Here is a 13,787-nt window from a genome sequence, read left to right as displayed (position 1 = left end):
GCTGATTCTGAATGAATTTGGGCTGGGGTTTTTTGACCACTTCCCCACCTTCTAAAGTAATAATAATGATGGTATTTATTAAGAGCTTACTATGTGCAGATACTGTGCTAAACCCTGGGGTAAATGCATAGTAATCAGATTGGACTGGGTCGCTAACCCACCTGGGATTCACAAGCTAAGAGGGAGGGAGAGCAGGAATCTTATCCCCATTTCCCAGATGAGGAAATTGAGGCTCAGAGGGGTTCAGTGAAGGGTGCAAAGTCATTCAGCAGGGCTAGTGGCAGAACTGGGACTAGAACCCAGCTTTTCCTAAATGAGTTCTAGGGGAAAACAAAACAGCCCAAATCCCAAGACAAACCTCTTTAGCTTTTATTTGCTGCTCTCTTACAGTCCGTGTCCATCAAGGTCCGAGCAGAGTCTCCCCCTTTGGTCCCTGATAAATTGCACAAGCATTAGCCAAAGATATGGTGTTCCCATTCTGAACTGGAGCCTGCCCCAATCCCGCTCTATGTAATATTAGAGAGGAACCATTTATTCTTCCCCTTTGACTCTGCATTGGAAATGTGGCTGCAACTTTGGTTTTTCTTTTTTTTTTTTCATTTTCTATACAAACACAGGCAGGGCAAGAGCCCTGTGCTAATAAGAGAAACACTCCAGAATACATCAATACCAGGGTGTCAGGTGAAAGATTTGTTTCCTTAGAATCTTCTAGACTAAACTCATTGTGGGCAGGGGTCATATCTACCAACTCTGTTATATTGTATTCTCCCAAGTGCTCAGTACAGTGTTCTGTACTCACAGTGCTCAATAAATAAGATTGATTAATTGATTCATTCATTCATTCAATCGTATTTATTGAGTGCTGTGAGCAGAGCACTGTACTAAGCACTTGGGAAGTACAAGTTGGCAACATATAGAGACGGTCCCTACCCAACAGCGGGCTCACAGTCTAGAAGGGGGAGACAGACAACAAAACAAAACATATTAAAAAAATAAAATAAATAGAATAAATATGTACAAATAAAATAAATAGAGTAATAAATACGTACAAACATATATACATATATACAGGTGCTGTGGGGAGGGGAAGGAGGTAAGGCGGGGGGGAAGGGGGGAGGAGGAGAGGAAGGAGGGGGATTGATTGATTCCTCTTGGTCCCTCCCCTATCTTCTATTCTTTAGAGGCCCCAGAGGAAGAATACATGGGGAGGCTGAGGCAGAATAGTAAGCTCTTCAGATGGACTGAAAAAGTCTTCACAGAGGAGGATTTTGATGAGGGACTGAAAGAGGGAAGGTGTGGGCTAAGCCAATACTAGGTGCTAGTAGAGAATGGAACTCTTGGGTTGATATTCACTAAAGCAGTCTAGTGCATATATGTGTTTTTTATGGAAGTATTGCCAAAAACAATGACATCTCCTTTTGTTCTGTTATTTTGGGTTTGCAGATGATCATTCTAGGATCCTTTTGAAATCTGAAAATAGCCACGACCATTCCGACTACATCAATGCAAGCCCCATTGTAAGTACATGATCTCCCTGCAAGTAAACGTTGGTCTTTTCTCATTATACGATTTATGTAGTCACATCACCTAAAATGCATTTAATCTGAAAGTAACCAACACTGCATTAGATGCCTTGAGCCCCATGTCGGATCTAATAAATAGTCTTGATCTGCTGCAGCTGTCAGCTGAACTAAGTAGTTCTGCGTCTTGACTGGCTAGCCCCTAACCTCGGGATGGAGTTTCCAGAAAAGGTGTCCTGAGACTAAATAGCAATTTGACAGTGTGGAAACTGGGCTGAGATCACAAAGGATATAAACATACGAACATAAGAAGTGTCATACTGGGACACCTCAGTGGCTCACCCAGCCCTAGAAATTTTTCTCCCGGTAGACTCTATACAGTGTGCTTGGAGGAATGGGATGATAGTTGACTTTTATGGAATCTCCATCCTCCCTCCCCAACATCTTTAACGTCTCCTTTCAACCTCCCCCCACCCAACTGCCACTAAGAACCCTTTATGGACTTCTCATCCATCAACCCTTCTGGGATTACTTTGTGTGTTAATGAATTCCACACACAGTTATCACCCACTGCTTGAAAGTGTTTCCTTATGAGAACACAGGAGGAAAAACACTGCTCCTGCAGAAGCAGAACCCTCAAGGGTCAAGTCAGTCTCTTTTCTTTTTATCTTAATGCTGCTGCCAATTGTTTTCCCTTTCTGGCGGCTTCAGGTAGTCAGCCACTTGAATCTGATTAGAATGACAGTAGGAGGGGAGTGAGAGGTGAAGGTTGGGCTTTCATTATGACCCAGGGTATTCTTTTTCAAAATCAATCAATCAGTGGTATTTATTGAGAATTCTCTGTGAGCAGAGCACTGTGTAAGCGCTTGGGAGACAATGGAGTTGGTAGGTGCTGATTTCCTGCCATTGAGGAGCTTAGGCAGCCTAATGGAGGAACTTACATTTTAGTGGAAAGAGAATGTGATGAGTCTGAATACAGGTGGAAGAGGATCTGGACTGTCCCATCAGACAATCCGAAAGACGAGATTGTATGGAATTTCTAACGGGTATCAAAGCAATGGTAGGAAATAATGATGAGCTGTGAAGGGATGGGGGGAATCCATTCTACCACATTCCCTTTTGAAAGTTTTTGTTCTTGCTGTTCCACAAAGTTGGTCTCTTGGAAAGCCATCAAGAAATGACCCTGCAGATTCAAAGTTGTATTGGGTCAAAATCCATTATGAGGAACGGCACAGTGAAATTTAGTCCCTGTAGTTGAGCTAGAAATCCGAGCTCAATAACTACAACAGGAAGTTATCAAGCCATTTTAAGTCCAAAGTGCAAAATGCACCTAAATAGGAAAGAGAGCTAAAATCAAAAGCCATCCATCTTCCTTAATCTTTATTCGATGAGGGTCCAGCACATTTGCCCAAGGTGGGATAGTAGCAGAGATTGTTTTCATATTTTTAATACCTGTGTAGAGAATTCTGTGGAACTAGTGTCAGGGAAAGTAAATTTGTAGTATGAATCTGTGGCGAGTTTGTCTTACTAAGTGATTCCAGGTATAGATTGCTCTCCTGTTCCTCAGACACCCAAATTTTTTTTAAAAAGCAGCTATGTGTTCAATAGTTTCAATTTTTTTATTTTCTAGTGTTGGCAGGGCCAGTGCTCATAAGAAATACTGTATCTGACTTTCAAGTATTTCTAATGGCAGAACATACGTAAATTAGTCCTTGTCACTTAATGCTTGGCTGAAATGTGATAAAGACTTTTCCCTCCCTTTGTTCTGGCTTATGAAAATCATTCCGTATTTACTAACAAGGTCCCCTTACCACTGAAATAACTCTCATTATGATTATGTCACCCTGGTGACATTTCTGGCACAAATCTTGCAGTGCTTGGATTGAAAGGACATTAACACAAGATCAGAATGGTCTGAAGAGAGTGAAAAGAGTGTTCCCCAAGTCTGAGCCTTCTGATGAGGGCAGAGTGTAAAATAAAGCAATTATTTTCCAGCCTAGGAAGAAAAGGCTTCCATTGGTGTACTATCCCGCTATCTCTGGCTTATGAGGTCAGGGGCCTAGCTCACTCAACCTTAACTTAAGTCTAAATGACTGCAGCAGCTTTGGCTGAAGAAATTGTGCTGGAGATAAAAGTTGGCTATTTGCCCACACAGAGTGTGTGTGCATGTGGGGGGTAAGAAGGGGGTGGAGGGGTTGATTTTTTTTTTCCACCACACAGTCCCCATTCTTAATTTTGTTACACATTTCTCGCAAATTGTCGTTGATCTCACATGGTGGGAAAATGTTGAGATGCTGCCAGGGCAAGGGTGATCCCTCAGTACTCTTCTGTGATTTTTCTTATTGCCTCCTATGCGCAGGCAGATGGGATTCTTTCCCAATTCTGGGTGGGAAGAGTGAGCTGAGGGAAACATACTTTACAGCCCTCTCTGTGAAATAACAGAAAGTACAATGATTATAACTTCACTACCAGCAGTTGAATGAAAAGCTTGCAATTATAGCACAAGGAGACCCTGACTGTGCAGAATAAAACTGTGATAATTACATCTGTCATATTTGTACTTAGTCCTCATTAAATTTCAGGGAAATCATCCAGTAGTAAATAATGTGCAATCTTTGCTTTTAAATCAGAGGTCATGAAAGTAAATGGGAATTCTATTTTCCCTCACAGGGTGTTTGAGAGAGAAACCCATCAGCTACATTTTAAAACTCAGCTTGCTTATTATTGAAGACACCAGACTGAGGAATGTCATTAACGTGACAGTTTGCTCAAGCATAGCATACAAATTTTATTACCAAGAACAATTCTGAAATTCATAAAAGATACTTAAAAGCAGATTAAATTCTCCATTCTACTTAACTTGGAAAAAAATTCCAAATTGTTTAAAATTTTAATTCAAAACAAATTAAAACTGAGTTATATAGTACTGATTAATCATGCAGGTTGAAGGGAAAGAAATTTCTAAGATGAACTGATAGCAGGATAATTGGCCAGCTAAGAAAATGAAAAGTGCTAAACTTTGGAAAAATCGTACAGGTGTAAAGTATATGTAACAATGTACACGCTTTATTTACACCGTGGTCTATAAATGATAGTGTGAAACTGGGAGCAAAATACAGGAATCTGCTTATAGAAAATGTCCAGTACAGCACAACTCAAGGTCACTGTTTGCACAAGGTTTCAGAGTAGGACACGTGAACCAGAGCTGCCCATATCTAAGCCTATTACAAGTAATAGTTAACAAAAACCGGAGATCCAGTTTAACTGCTCATTTGCATTTTAAAATTTTAATCATTTGTCCTCTCATGTCGCCAGGAACATCAGTAGAAAGCTCTTCAATCATGAGACATTCTTGAACTTGGAGGCAGACACCACAGAGTGCTGCCCATTGAATATGTATAAAGTAAAAATCAGAATTGTTTATGATATTAAGAAAATCGTTTCCTTCACAAGCTTCGACGTTTCTTAATTTCAAATCAAGGAAGAGAAGTTAGGTATCTTCTTTTAATTGTGCAATTCTCTTGTTTAAGCCAACCTACTAGATCTTGATGAAAAAAGACAACTGCATTCTGGCTTGTCTTTTTGTTGTTGTCAGGAGAAGGGGGGGCGTGGGGGAAAGTTGAAAATGTAGCCCTCTTCATAGATAACAGCTAGAGCTGAAAAGAGCTATTTCTATTTTTTTAAGACATAGTAAATGCAAAATTATGCTAGTTAATTACACTTGGGTTGTGATGATCTTTGATCCTCTTTTACATGAAATCACAAGGCAACAAATAACGATTGATTCGCTGTGATACTGTCTTGTTTGCCGCAGCAGCAGGGTTACAGTGGAAAATTCCATTATGGGAGAAAACGTTTAATAATTGCCCTACTTTCCCTCACCAAATGCAGAGCCCACTTAGTGTTTGCTGGAAACCATGTAAACTCTGAGCTTCTGGGAGAAGACCCTCTTCATCTTGTGGAGTCTAGCGAGTACGTTTCAGAGCATATTCCAAGAGGCTTCTGCAAACCTGATAATCTGATTATGATGCAAATAAGTTCGTTAGTATCACAGTAAAAGACTTTTTGACTAATTAAGTTTGTGAAATGGTGAGTGAGAGCAGGGTATGAGAAGGGATGGCAAACAGGAAGCTGGTAGAAAGGCAGAAGGAAGGGTGGCCTGAGACAGATCGGAATTCTGGAGGAGGCAGAGGGAGACCTAACATTGGAGAAGTAGAGATGTATCTGTCACGTTGTAGTGGCCAAGAGAACGTTTTCAGTGGGAATTTGAGTTCAGGGAAAATGTACTTGCTTTCCCCAGTGAATCCTTAATTTGAGCCATCAAAAAAATTCCATAAGTTAATAAAAACTTGTATATATGTTCAAGTAGTTAAATCTTTGCTTTATTTTGTTCCATTACAGACTGGCTAATAACATGAAAGGGCTTTCTGTCGCCTTACATTTGCTCTGAGAGCAAAATGTGCTTCTGCCCATAATTGTTTTCCGTACAACAGAATGTGCCTAGAATGTAATAATTGTAATTGTCTTTTGAGTTATTGTTAAATTGATGACACATTTCAGCACTCTGTGTTCATTATGATGTTTGCCACGTTCCAAATAGCATCTTTGTGACAGCAGCTGATTAGTGCTGAAATGCCAACAGTGGCCTGTTCCCGATTTTCTAGAGAACCGAGTGTTTTGCAAGTATTTCTTCTATGACAATACTACTTACATCATCACTGACTTTCCTTTGCCTTTGTTTTCTAGCCCATAAACAGGTGGTTGGCTTAAAATATATTTTTTAAAAAATACAAAATAAAGCAAATTATGACCTTTCATAAATGTTGACTGACTTCCCCTCCCCTTACCAGTCTCAGTTTTTTTCCATTAATCACATATTTCCCATTTTGAATACAGTTAAAGTATGCTTGGTTTGTCCATACTAGTGGTTTAAAATTCTTTGCCTTCCAAATTGCTTTTGGCAAAAGATCCATCAGCAAAGGAGGTGGTACTTTAATTTTTCTGTTCAACTCTTTTCAGAGAAGAGACCTATGGTCTCAGAAAATATCTTTCACCCACCCAGTGCGTATTTGAAAAATTAAAACCCTTTATTTCTGTTGAGCTTTTTTTTCCTACTGCAACATTTTAATTAGGGCTTTCAGTAGAAGTAACATAATTTTACCTGCATTGTGTTCTGTCATTGTGAATTTTAACACCAGGTCCAGTTTTAATTATGAATCAAGGAATTTGAAGAATAAAAAGCTTTTTAAGCTTGATTTTTTTTGTAATGAGCATCACAATTGTTGCTCTCTTAGAATACCTTACATCTGTTCTTTTATACTCTTTTCCTCTTTTATAGTGCACATAATTAAAAAGAACATTCCTTTGTACTGATAACCATCATTGCTGAAAATTTAGATACATTATGAATAAATCCCATATATGTCTGTTGAAGGAAATATGACTTGCATTAGTTCACATTGAAATCTAAACTTAGAGCAGCAAAATTTTAGGGCAACATTGAGGTTTGCAATTTTGTTCTGAAATAACTGTGACAAAGTAAACTTGTAGGCTTCATCTTGCAAGAGGAGAAAATGTTATCTCATGTCTTTCAGTATACTGGGAAATGCATCTTTAATGGCAACAATGCTTAAATTGAGAGTGTGGCTTTTGGATTGCATAATCAGAAAAGCAGATTCCCAACCACATATACTCGTGGAGAACAATGGGGTAGATTGCTAGAGCACAATTTCTCTCCAAATAGTATTGCTTATCCTCAAATTAAAAATGGAAAGGAGCACCAGGTATGTCCCCCACCCCTCAATCCCAAGCCCACTGGGCAGTCTCTTGTGTCTCGGGCGCATTCCCTACAGGGCACAGAATTCTTCCGTTAGATTTCGCTTCCACCTCTTCTACAGCAAGTCCAGGCCTTGCTGTCAGAAAATGTTCTTGGACATTCAGCCAAACTTCTCCCTGTCCAACAGGATGGCTAAAGAGTTATGGGGGCTGTGGGGGTGGGGTGCAGAGAAAGAAAACCAGACCCCTATCAGTGGGTCTGAAAACCCTCAATGTAGCACTCTAATCCTCTTTGCTTCAGAAGGCTTTGTTTCTTGAATTCTTTTTTTTCTGCTCAGTCAGTCTCTGAATTAAATGTTATAATTAAGGTCCTTTAATCCCAGTTTCCTCTGTTGAGGCTAGCAGGATGCATTTGGACAAATCAACTAGCCAGAAAATCCACAACTGCATTCTTTTTTGTTTGTTTGTTTTTAGTTCCTTGTTAACAGGCATGGTGGAAATAGAATAGGAAATTAGCTCCTTGAAGGCTGAGACCACATCTCCTCAATATTTTGTAAAGTGCTTACCACACTGTGGGCACTTAATGAATAATATTAAGTGGGTGCAGCCGCATGCTGAGTCGGCTGGGGGGAGGGGTGGTGGTGAATGCACTCTTTCAGGGCACCAGAATGCCAGTTGTTAGCTTATCTCTGCCCCCCTTTGTGTGGCAGAGTGGTGATTTAACTTTCCTACATCAGTCTGTTATCATCCTGCCTCTGCAGTCTCAAGGTGGGCTCGGTGTTTTGAACACACCCATCACCAGTGGTGGAAACTGAAATCATTTGCTCTCAGAACTGGGACCGGATTAGTGAGAAATAGATTGTGCTGATTTGCATATGGGCAAATGCAACAGCCTGGGATGTTCTAGAATGATTTCTCCTTCCTTCTTCCCTCCCTTCTTTCCTCCACCGCCCCCCCCCACCCCCCGCAACCCCAAACACACATACACCTTCCATTTCCATCAAGGAACATCACCAAGGTAATGGAATCTGGGTGGCTTAAGGAAGGAGAGGGTAGGAAGGAGAGTGTTCATTCTGAGTAAATTATTTGTCAGTATCTGATTTATTTGGGGCACTGATCCTCATTTCTACTGATGTTGCTCTTGAAACCCCAATCTTAGGTGAAATAAAGCATCTCAAACTCAAGGAGACATGGGATCTGTTTTCTCATCTCCGGCTTCACGTACAACTGCCACTGACTTGAATCTAATTGTTACCCGGTGGGGAAGCAAAAGGAAGTAGCTCTACGGCAGAGAGAAGGGACATGGGACTCAGGCTGAAGGGGTTTGGCCACCTCTGGAGGAGCTGAGTGCCATAGTGGCCAAGCCAGTACACTAGGCTGAAGCTTTGCAATCTTTTCCGATTCTGCCTTCCAACTGTCAAGTGCCAATTTCTTTCAGCTTTACACTAATGAACTGAGGGCTGTGTGGCTTGGGTACTGTGTGGCCCCGGGCCACACTTGCCCGGTGGTTTGATTTCCTTCCCTCTCCCTCTCTAGAGTGAAAGCTTGTTATGGGCAGGGAATTCTGTTGTACTCACCCAAGTGCTTAGTACAGGGCTATGCACATAGTAAGCACTCAATAAATATCAGTGATTGATTGATCTTCCCCTGAGCCAAACATGTGTTCCCATCTCTGTGATTGTCTCATTGGTAAGGCTCATTTATTAGTGCTGAGAGACTGGATAATCTTCTCATTTTTCCAAAATTCTAGCATTACTCTGGAAGGTTTGTGATTCATATTTTCTTCCTTGAAGTTCTTTTAGCATATGTTTCCTTTGTCCAGATTTTTAAAGCAAAAACCAAAACTGAAAAGGTAAATCTTTGCTTCACTTTTGTCTGTTCAGATGGATCACGATCCCAGGAACCCCGCTTATATTGCTACTCAAGGACCACTTCCTGCTACGGTGGCTGATTTCTGGCAGGTGAGCCTTGTTCTTTCAACCTTTTTGAAAGTGTAGTTTATTAAATTGGGGTCTTTGAAATCCACCAGTGGTACTTAGATGTGGGAAGCAATGTATTAAGTGTTTGGGAGAGGACACCAGAAGCAAAGGATATGGTTTTGGTGTTCCGTGAATTTAGAATCTAATGATTAGAATATATTCACCTTTTTGATAAGACTCTTGCCACCTGGATTAAAGATCTATTGGTCCTTTCATGATTTCAAAAAGTGAGAATTAACCAAAGTGGCTCTCTTTTAGAATATTTAAGCTTGAACTGAATGTACCCAGAACAGCATGAATATAAACTTTCTTGTGGAGTTTGCATAGCTGGAAGGTAAGGCTCAGGATATGGAAATTTATTTCTAGTATTCCACCAACTCGTGGTTTGAAACGGAGTCCTAGGTTTTTCCATCTGTATAATTATGGTTAAAAAAGCCTGAACTGTAGCAATATTATGATTGTCGCAAACACACATACAGAGACATTTAGGTATAAAGACTGACCTGGGGGGGGCCCAATATTGGGGTGAGATTTTTCCCAATTTGACTTCTTTTCACCATGTCCTGTGTTGAAAAGTATCAGTAGATGTTCGAATTTATTTTCAGATTACATCCTTTCAAATTCTGCCTTTTGTCCGTGATGGTTTAACTTTGTAACGGTTCAAGAATAGTGGCAGAATTATCTTTCATCCACGTAAAGGCGAACACATTAACATTTTGTTTTCAGACAGGGCCTCTTAGGTCTCTGCTTTGAAGATTGTAAGAAACACCCTGGAGGGTGACGTCCTGTAGACATTGAGAGGGGCAGTTTTGTTTTTTTAGTTTTGGGGGTTTTGTTTGTTTTGTTTTTGTTTTTTACAGCATTTAAGTGCTTACTATCTGCCAGGAACTCTACTAAGTGCTAGGGTAGATACAGGGTAATCAGGTTGGACACAGTCCATGTCCCACAGGAAGCTCACGATCTTAATCCCCGTTTTACAGATGTGGTAACTGAGGCATTGGCAGGCCCATGCAGTAGACAAGTGGCAGAGCTGAAATTCAGAACCCAAGAACTCTGAGTCCCAGGCCCATGCTCTCTCCACTAGGCAACACTGCTTCTTAGGGTAAGGAGCAAATGCTCTTGGAATATTTTTGAAGATTAAAATGGGGTGAAAACTCTGGCCAGTCAGATATTGTGAGGACAGGAGAAATGGTTATCATTATTTGTAGTTTTAATACTACTACTACAAATAATAATAATTGTGGTAATTGTTGCACAGGGGGTTGAGATTGTCTCTCATCCTCGCCTTCCATGGTTTTCCTGTCTGCCTGGGAAATGAAAGACCAACATAGTTGCCCAGAAACATGAAGAAGCCCGGATTTAATATGAATCCTATTCAGTTGGATGCTTGACAGAGGAAAAATAATGTTCCTCTCCATATCTTTCCCCACCTGTCCAGGTACCTATAAATCCATCAATTGTATTTATTGAGCACATTGTGTGCAGAGCACTGTACTAAGTGCTTGGGCGAGCACAATACAGTAGAGTTGGTAGACATTCTCCAGTCTCTGTCAGCCACTTTCATTGGCAAAAGAGATGGCAAGATAGTTTCCTGCTTCCCAAGACTCTTGGGCCTCATTTTCAAGTGACTTTGGTTTTTTTCTCCATTACGTTGTCTGTTTTTCATCCTTGACATTTATAAGTGCAATAACAGGGATCCTTCAGAGATGTGCCCCGTTACAGTAGTTTTCTAAATTGACCTTATTATGAAACATGGAGAGTTCAACTTGGTATGTTCTTGAAATCTGAATCTGAGGTGAGGGGTGGAAACTTTAAACTGCCGGCATCTGCTCAGGACAGCAGGAGAGGGAAAGAGAAGGAGAAAGATGGAGTTAAAATGAGGAGGAAGAAAGCAAATAAGTGATAGTGACCAGTGAAGCAATCCAGAATGAAAAGGCACAGGAGGAGAGAAATGGGGAAGAAAAAAAAAAGAAAATTTCTGGTCAGTTTTATTGCCCTAGTTGGACCCACAATAAGGAAAATATTACATTTCTCATGAGCCTTTTGAGAGCATCTAGGTCTCTGATAGCCTTTGTCGCCCAAGAATAAACTTATTCACAAACTATTCACTTTTCTCATATTGGAAAAAAATATTTCCTTGGTTCCATTCCCTAACTCCCCTCTCCAGATTGGCCACCTCTTCACAACATCAGGGATCCTGAGGAACGCACCTGCCCTCAGGTTTCCAGCCTTCCCTCCCTGTCAGGAATTACTCATTTCCCTGCCAACCCCCCAGTAACCCTCACAGTTCTGTGAGCCTTATGCAGAAGGGAGGGAGATAGTGTGTTGCTGCTCTATTGGAGCTCAGTGGTGCATTTATTTATTTTAATATCTGTCCCTCCTAGACTGTAAGCTCCTTGTAAGCAGGGATCACGTCTACCAACTCTGTTGTACTGTATCTCCCAAGTGCTTAGTGTAGTGCTCTGCACACGTTAAGCACTCAAAAAATGCCATTCAGTGATTGGTTGGTCATTTTCTGGGTATGGAAGTACATGGAAGCAGGGCAGCCTCATGTGCCACCCCTGCTGAAATTACAATCGTGCATTGATTATTTGTTTTGTTAAAAACAGATGCTGGCCCTCCCCCACAGAAAAAAAAAACCCATCTTTGTTCCTGAGTAATGGAATAGCTTCAGGAGTGACACTGTAATCTCTGGTTAAGAATGAACCTAAGAACTATAGTGACACCACTTTTTTTTAATGGTATTTGTTAAGCACTATACTATATGCCAGGCACAGTACTAAGTGCTGGGGTTGATACAAGGTTGGACACAGTTCATGTCCCCCATGTGGTCACAATCTTAATCCCCATTTTACAGATGAGGTAACTGAGGCACAGAAAAGTTAAGTGACTTGTCCGAGATCAGAACTCAGGTGTTCAACAAGTGCAAATTATGGTGCTAGGTGCTTTTAAAAACTTAGAGCTCCTTCCTTCTAACATCTTCCTAGCACTTCCTTCCACCTCTTCCTTAATCTCTTTATGAGTGTGCTTCTGCCCCACTATCCCAACCAGGTGCACTGTGTAAAGTCTTCAGGATACTTGCCCGTGAAAACAAACTTATCACTAGGGTGTCTCAGAGACGCTCATTCATTTTATCGGAATTGCTTTTGTCATGGTATTTGTTAAGCACTTACTATGTGCTAAACTCCATATTAATCACTAGGCTAGATACATGTTGAACAGTGCTCGGCACAAAGTAAGCGCTTAACAAATACCATTTTAAAAAAAAGTTAATCAGGTCTGACAGAGTCCCATCCCACATGGGGCTCACAGACTAAGAGAACAAGTAATTCATCTATGTGGACTACCTTACACTTGCCTTTAGTGATAGGAAAAGGCTCTTTGGGATATTACTTACCATTTGTATTGCACTTTATATGGGAAAATGGGATTATTATTTAACAAAAAAATGCTTACTGTTTCATATGGAACAATAGACTGAAGTTTACAGAGAATTTAAGTACCTTTCTTTAGGGAACTAAATGGGTTGGTGACAGTCATGATCATTCATGGCTCCTAAATTCTTGACTTTTTCTGCAAATGATGCTGCCTGTCCAACAGCTAAATTATTAAAGTCTTCTTCTGGCTAATGAATTCCTCAGGAGGAAATTGTTTGATTTACAACAAAAAATGTAGAAGTTGTGATCCCTTAGATCACACAAATCACGTTCACAAAAGGGATCCATTTCTGCTTGTTTCGGACCTATTTTTGCTATATCAGTATTGACAGTGGAAAGAGGTCAGTTCCACTAGCCTTTTCCAAAACAGCTAGCCTGAATGTAGGACCTGGTTAACGTAGATCAAACTTGAATTTCAGGTGTATTCCTGTTGACGGCATTTAAATGTGTTTTTGTGCTTTCCAAGCGGCCAAAAAATAAGTTAGTGCCATTTCGACTGTTCTGGAAGGCTAAAACACATCATTCCACTTTTGTCAAGAAGCATTAAATGGAAAGGACTTAATTGAAAAGTGCCAATAACCTTCAGAGACTTGTTAATATTCATCCATACTGTACTTCTGTTTTAGGATCCCATACAGTAATAGAATTCTGCTGTGTCAGCTTAAACTGCAAAGGGAGCTAAACTTTTTACTTACTCCACCATGCAATTCCATTAAAAATGGTCTCAATCAGTAGTATAAATTGAACCCTTACTCTGCACAGAGCACTCTACAACGTGCTTGGGAGAGGAAGAATTCATAGACATGATTCCTGCCCTCAAGGAGCTTACAACCGTTTTAGGAAGACAGGCACTAAAGGATATTACTGACTTCTTTATGAAATGACTACATGCTGTACTTCCAACATTGATAAATCCATTTAAGATGGTTTTGTCATCTGAGATGTGTCTATAAGCCATTTTTACCTGCAGTTATTTTTAATAAGCAGGTGAGTATTCTAGCATTCTTTCCAAAACAGTAAATAAATGAAAGCACTAAGATCTTCCTGCGCTGCCTTGGGCTTTGTCACCTCGCCAC

At 40.5% G+C, this 13,787-nt stretch overlaps 1 protein-coding gene across 1 annotated transcript in view; it reads left to right on the top strand.

The window, feature by feature from the left end:
• PTPRN2 (protein tyrosine phosphatase receptor type N2) overlaps window positions 1-13,787 on the top strand; it is a 661,085-nt gene that overhangs the window by 596,505 nt on the left and 50,793 nt on the right. Inside the window, exons 15-16 of the mRNA XM_038755516.1 lie at window positions 1,444-1,517; window positions 9,179-9,256. Of these exons, the coding sequence (XP_038611444.1) occupies window positions 1,444-1,517; window positions 9,179-9,256 (152 nt within the window). The remainder of the gene's footprint in view (window positions 1-1,443; window positions 1,518-9,178; window positions 9,257-13,787) is intronic.

Source organism: Tachyglossus aculeatus, chromosome 13 (assembly GCF_015852505.1).
Source record: "Tachyglossus aculeatus isolate mTacAcu1 chromosome 13, mTacAcu1.pri, whole genome shotgun sequence".
Classification (NCBI taxonomy): domain Eukaryota; kingdom Metazoa; phylum Chordata; class Mammalia; order Monotremata; family Tachyglossidae; genus Tachyglossus; species Tachyglossus aculeatus.
The sequence above is the reverse complement of the archived record's forward strand: the minus strand, read 5'-3'. Positions and strand labels throughout refer to the sequence as shown.